A 7,131-nucleotide genomic window follows, 5' to 3' on the forward strand; every position below is an offset into this window, starting at 1 on the left:
TGGTAAAAAATTCTACTCACCTAATCCCACAAATAACCAAGATAATGGCAACAATTATGCTCATCACTGGATCTAAACACCAGGCGGCGCTGTAGTAATAATAAAGTACATCTCCCACGGCAACCATTAATGCTAGAACTCCACTAAGAACCGAATTAAGAGCTATAGATTAAAAAAATAAATGAATTAGTTGATTTTTTATAAAATCAATTTAAATTTATAAATAAACAAATGTATTAGATTAAAATTCCAAGTTTGTCAATTTATTAAGTTTAATTAAAATTATTTTCCCACTTATTCTTAGCTACAAAAATTAAATGTTATTAATTGAAGAAAACCTGTTTTTATTGTAACACCATGTAGCGCTACTGTTGCATGCGTCATCATTACATCACCACCCACATCATTTGGCTATATGTACTGTCTTTCTTTCACTTTACAATTATTTTTAAAATAATAAAAGCATCGCTACCGAATTTTATATAATTATTTTTAAAACAAAATTAAAATATTAAAATTTAGTAATTTTTATTAAATTTTCTTAAACTTAATTTGCAAATAGAAATTTATTTAGACACCTTTTTCTTGTCATAAGCACAAATCGACTGAGACAGTGTTTATTTTAATCTTTTATTCTGATTAAATTAAGTTTATGTTAACACATTTCATTGAGAGAATATATATATATAGATTTGATTGAGAGACTTACCATCCAGTAACAAAGATTCGCTCTTCATTTTCTTGTGCAAGATATACTTCACTATTCCTAACAAAGGGCTCACAATTGCTCCCAGTGCAGCAAGAATAAATATATACATAACCTAAAAGAGTAAAAAAAAAAAAAAAAAACGCTCATTAAAAGTGAACAGCTTCATTAAGAGCACTGCTACATGTAATACAAGAGTTGAAGACAGAAATTAGAATTTAGTATGCTCAAGAGAATGTCAGTAAGAAAGTTATTAATATAAAAATCTCTTATAAATAATAAATAAATTTTCTGTTTATACTCCGGGACGACCCAAACAGTCAGAGGAGTTAACAAGATAGACAGAATACAAGAAACAGCACCGTATTCAGCAGTCACGGGCTTGAACCCCGGTCACTCAAGGCACGTGTACTTATGCACCCGCGCGCCTGACCACTAGGCTACGGCTACGCGCACACAGTTACTCACCTGACCAGGGATAGAATGTTTGACGACATCATATACTGATTTTCCAAGAATCCCCAATGCAGAAAGAATAAAAAGAACTCCAAGACTCTTACAGGTTCTACAAAAGGAAAATTTTATATATTACTCCTCAGATATAAACGTTTAAGTAATAAATATTATTCTATGGTTTAGAGAAATACACATGGTTGTTAGGGCACAACATCCTTCGCAAATAGGTTCTACATCAATCACGCTTCTCATTTAATTAAAAATAAGAATCTTAAAAATGGCACACGAATGGCATTACGACCTAAAAAAAATTACCACGCTGAATAAATAATAATAATGAAAAGGTTAAGAGTACTCTACAAATCACTCGGCCTAGTTTTGTTAGTTATAAAAAAGGGGGAGGGGGGGGGGAATACGTACATCTCTTCCCTGGATCGAGAGTAAGTTGAATTTGATCCATAGAATCTCCACAGCACTAAAGCAGCTGAAGTCATGTCAAGCACGCAGTCCAACTGTAATGGAAAAGAAGCGTTACCATGGTAACTTGAGAGAGAGCTAACTTTATCATCCATGATTTAGAATATTGACATTTGTACAAAGAAAGTACACACGCCATTAGTGGACTACTAGCGCGTTTTATTAACTGTAAATGCTACTTAATGAAATGTATTGCGTAAATACCAATTCAACTGAAATAATTGAGTTTAATATACTTCGAGATATGCGCCATTTTCTGGCCTGAAATTAGAGAAGGATCTGAATACTTACAGCAAATGCATATCCTGCAGAACTATCTGTTACAGCTGCACAAACTGCAAAAAAAAAAAAAAAAAAAAAATATAAAAACCTCATTCATCATTAAGTTAGTCATTTCAGTAAAACACTAATGCAGAATCAATCTATGGAAATTATTATCCCTTACAGGGTACAAATGAGGGAAAAACACAAGATCTAAAACTACACTTACTAAAGGCTGCAATACCCATGAAGAAATAAATCAGGATCGTCACTAGACAGACAATTACTGCATAAAGACGATATTTTTCTTCTTTCTCACCCTCTTTGGCTTCGTTTTGAGGTAGTCTGACCTTAACTGTAATCTCATCTGAAAAGTGAAAGCGTAACTCGAATTATAATAAAGGTATTTAAATATTAAACAGAATAATCCTTTTCAAAATCAATTTAGACAGGTTCATTTATAAATCAAAAGGTTGCAAACGTGGACGCCATGTTACAACGCCATCTAGTATCCAAAATTTACATAAAATTCAACAAATGGTAGAGGTCTTCTTAAGATGTGTTATGTTTTTCCAGGAGTGTTCATTTAAGAGAGATTTAAGGGGAAAGAAAGCCAGGAAACACTCTCTTAATAAATTCGTAGGGAAAACTAAAGAAAAGCACTGGTTGGTCATGAGTATAACTGACACGTGTTGCTCCAAGTTTTTTTTTGAGCTAATAGTTTAGTTAGGACTACTGTGTTGAAGTATATGGACGTAAATTCACGCTGAATGACAACTGCCAATTACAAACAGGTCCAATGATATGCAACACACAAAAAAGCAGAAGGTAAATTTAAAAAGTGAAGCCTAATGAGACTCCAACTTGTTAAAAAGCATCCATTCGTACTCACTCTGGTTGTAGGCATTCCAGAAGAACCAAATAAAAATCATCTTTCGTTACAAAATATGAACGACCCTTCCAGTTGAACACTTTCTTCGATTTGAAATTGTAAACTTTAAAATTTGGACAGCTGAACTTCGCTAATCGGTGTTTAAATGAATCCGCACATATTTATGGTCCATTATCAGTTCATGACAACTGTTTTTGCTGACCCGACTCTCCGAGACGCGCGTGTCGATGATTAGCATTTGGGAGAAACTCCATTAAGGTCTTCACTTGTCACCCACGTGTTGACTCACAGCGATAACTGGCTTGAAGGAGGGGCAGGGGAAGATCTTATCACTCTCACTGATATTTACATCAGTTAACGTTTCAACACTGTTACAAACGTATCTAAAACGTTCCACTCAGCGAGTGCTTCTAAAAATTGAAGACATTCGTCTAACCTATGAATTCAACTCCTCGATGAACGTGCTTTAAATCAGAGCATTATCTAGTTATAAGCTTGCGAACACTTAATATTTGATAGCCAAATTTGGCTTTCTGTTTATTCTCCGGGACGACCACACAGTCAGAGGTGTTCATAAGATAAAGAGAATAGGAGAAACAGCACCAGAGAAGCAGTCACGGGCTTGAACCCCGTTTACTCAAAGCACATGTACTTATGCACTCTTTGCTCCGACCACTCGGCTGCACGGCAGCCGAGTGGTCCAATTCCGGATAAAAATAGATCCGATTTACGTTCAACTCTTCATGCTTACTATAAACTGCCGATTTATTACAAAAATTTTAAATATAAACAGAAAAAAAAAAAGAAATAAGGAAAACCTATGTCTTTATCTAAAATCTAACAATAGCTCTCCAAAGTAAAGAGATTTATAGAGAATGAATGTCTGTGAAATTGAATAAAACCCCCGGACGGTTTTCAAATGAGTGGCGAAGCTACCACAAAGTTACAGCGAACGCTGATAACCTGGAGTTTTAATTACAACTTCCTCGCGGAAAAACCGAGACGTAAGAGAATGCTCACTTCTCGTTAATGAAATTCTTAAATCAGGGTAAGAAACATTCTCATGATCCTTTCTGAAATTCCAGGAACGGAAGAAATTAGCTGGACAACACCAATAAAAGTCCAAAACGTAAGCAAGCGTCGTCTTAAGTTAAAGGGAAGAATTTCGTGTCTATATTACAAATGAAATCTTTCTTTTATATTAAGCTATATTTAGAAATTAACTATATTCTCATACGCTATCCACCTCACTACCAACGAGGACCAATACAGTGCTACTATCATACAGAATAATAAGGGATACGTATCCAGAAAGGGGGTTAAAAGTTTAGAAATTCCGAACTTGTCTTTTAATTTACATGCAACTGTTCCTTACTAAGGAGAAGCACAATACTGTGTTATTTTAAAAAGCTTTGGACTTAAGAAAGATCCTTAAACCCTATCCCCAGTTCTCGAGCGTTTATTTCTTGTGAACGGTAAATGCCAATCCTAGGCTGTGAGAACCATTATGGAATTTTTCTTATAATCCATGGCCAGCACGCGTACGTTCTCCTACCTCGGCTTGCTCGCCCTTATAATATGGAAGGCGTCATCTCTAAGGAACTCATTTGATGTTCACTTATTTCTAGCAACTCCCCCCCCCCCTTTTTTCACCCGGGTAAAAAAGTAACACAAATTCCAGTTCCGTGGATTATAATGACTTTAAGTAAAAAAAAAAAAAATCAAATGTTAATTATTTTCATTTTCACAAGAATATAACACGCAACTTACCTTGGGCAAGACCTTCCGATATGTGCTTAAAACAAAGTCCTTCCTTCTTTTCAATCATTTTTAAATAATTAACTTTCCGGGGTGGTGAATCTTAAATTACAAATCTTGCTACGATGTGGCCAAATAAAAATGGCAAACCTTTAAAGTGTTCAGTATTTTACCTCGGCCTAGGGAATGTTAAGCGATTTGCGCCTAATTAAACTTAACTGTAGCTTATCGAATGTTTTCTGTCAAACACTCCAAGAGCGTCGGGGTTTTTATCTGCGGAATCCAACAGAAAGGGGGGAGGAAGGGAAAGAGAATATGAACTTTGACCGTAAGCGGAAGATAGACCGAGTTCTCTCTCTCTCTCTCTAGCTGCTTCGATGGAATTGACGTAAATTAATACATTTAATAAATATGATTTCAAACCAATTTCTAACAGCATAAATTAGTCATACGAAAACACTAAACTTCCCCATTTCTAAATTAATATCTAATTCTTAAAATAAAACCTTAAAACTCGTAATATAATACAAGCAAAGTAAAGCATTAAAAAAGAACTCACATATGAATCCATTGTGCAAAGACAACGCTAGAATTTCCAAACAAGATAAAAGAACTACAAGAGAATATTCCTGACTGTTTTGGTTTGGCTTTATCATCATTCAAAACTCAAAAATAGGAACATAATTAGAAAAAAAAAAAAAAAGTCAGGTTTTTTGTTTTTTTTTTATTATTTATTCTTAATTAACCGAAATCCACACACACCATTCAACTTTGTGTCTTAAGTAAAAGCACAAATTAAAAATATGTTAGACAACGCCACCTAGGAAAATCGTTTTTTTTTTTAAATACAGAAAAATAAATTGTTATTATATTTGCGGTAAAAATTTCATTAATTCTAAATGTCGGCTTTTATTTTTAAATAATGTCTGGATAATTTCTGTAGCAGTCACGCACAGAGTTAGACAATTATTCTGAAAGAATTGCATGAGTAAAGTACTGGGCGGAGTCATAAACGCATTTGATTTTTCTTAAACGTTATAATTGTGGTTTAAAAACAGCATATTTTAATGCGTTTTCTTATTTTTTTTTTCTACAGCACGAATATGACATCATCAAAATTACAGAAATGACGTTGGTGATGCAAAATGTATATCTTAATTTTTGAAAGAACGAACTGAATACTTAATTGATTTGTAGCATTTTTAATTTTATTTTTTTAAACTTTATTTTCTTAGCTTTATTTTAGGGTTCTCTACAGATGGTCCTCGTGGGTAGCACAGTTGGTAGAATCGCCGTCCTCCCCACACTGGGTGTAAAAGAATCGAGTTGGAGTCCCTTAGATGAAGTGAGGAATTTTTATGGGCCTTTTTCACAACGTGGCTGACTTAGTCGGTCTCCGGCAATGGTAGCATGGCTTTTTCTCCCGGAAACTCGGGTTTTTTCGTCCAGAAAAACAGAAAATCAACCATAGAACCCACGCAATTTTCAGACAGTATACACGGAGCAACATGGACTTAGTCACTGATGCTCCAAAAATCTTACAAAAACAACACAAACTCTACAGATGGGACCCGGGAGTCGACCATTTTAGACGTGTCTGAACACATCTCTGAGTATATTGTACATACACTGGTGTGCAAAACTTAAGGACCAACACTGTTTCTAAAGATTATAACCACAAAATCAAACGAAACAGTCTGTGGCGATTTGCATCAACTGGGGCCGGTCAGTAGAAAGCTGGTGCATATGCAAAAATTTGAATCGTGATGAGAGGGCTCACATAAACAGATAAAAGCAGCAGTTCAGCAGTTATGTGCAAGTTACCGAATGGTGAACACGATTGTTACAGACGTTCGACTGGTTTTATACAGTGCCACAGACAACGAAATGGCCAGTAGCCAACATCTGGATGACTTTACCCGGGGTAGAAAAATTGACAAGCTCGAGGAAGGTCGAAGTGCGAGGAGTGTGGCTGCAGAGTTCGGTATCGCCCACAGCATCGTCTCACGTGGACATGTGTTTTTGTAATGGGCGGCACCTAGAACGTCAGTTCATCTTCGCCTCGTATCTCTGTGAAGAACAGTACCACTGTAGAAGGGCCAGAAATAAGTAATGTATGTTTGCGTGTATTATGTGTGTGTTCTGTTGTTGTGTCTGACCGCTTAGCTACCCAGAATCATTAATCACCTGGACAGATGATTCTGGGTACTCGTCCACACCACGGGAAGGTGGGCCAGTCTCAATGGAGCTCGCACTGCCTCAATTCGAGACTCTGACCCACCTGATGTTGGCAAAAGATGGGCCAGATTCCTCTGGGGGCCCACTCCAGAGGAGAAAAAAAAGGGATTTCCCGTGGTAACAAAAAATTATATAATAATAATAATAATAATAATAATAAATAAAAGAAAATAAATAAATAATAATAAAAAAAATAATAATAATAAAAAATAATAATAAATAAAAGAAAATAAATAAATAATAATAAAAAAAATAATAATAATAAAAAATAATAATAATAATAAAAAAGAAATAAAATAAAATAATATAAAATAATAATAATAATAAAAAAATTAGGGAATGT

At 34.9% G+C, this 7,131-nt stretch overlaps 1 protein-coding gene across 1 annotated transcript; it reads right to left on the reverse strand.

The window, feature by feature from the left end:
• Positions 1–272: 272 nt before the first annotated feature.
• On the reverse strand, positions 273–4,620 carry LOC150075971 (transmembrane protein 163-like). The gene is made up of 7 exons (XM_090387221.1): positions 4,563–4,620; positions 2,130–2,267; positions 1,931–1,974; positions 1,583–1,674; positions 1,175–1,271; positions 710–821; positions 273–304 (listed from the first exon to the last, which is right to left on the reverse strand). The coding sequence occupies exons 1-7, from the start codon at positions 4,618–4,620 to the stop codon at positions 273–275; spliced, it is 573 nt and encodes a 190-aa protein (XP_090243347.1).
• Between the last annotated feature and the right edge of the window lie 2,511 nt (positions 4,621–7,131).

Source organism: Mastigoproctus giganteus, chromosome 13 (genome assembly GCF_048544385.1).
Source record: "Mastigoproctus giganteus isolate SK-2022 chromosome 13, ASM4854438v1, whole genome shotgun sequence".
Lineage (NCBI taxonomy): Eukaryota > Metazoa > Arthropoda > Arachnida > Uropygi > Thelyphonidae > Mastigoproctus > Mastigoproctus giganteus.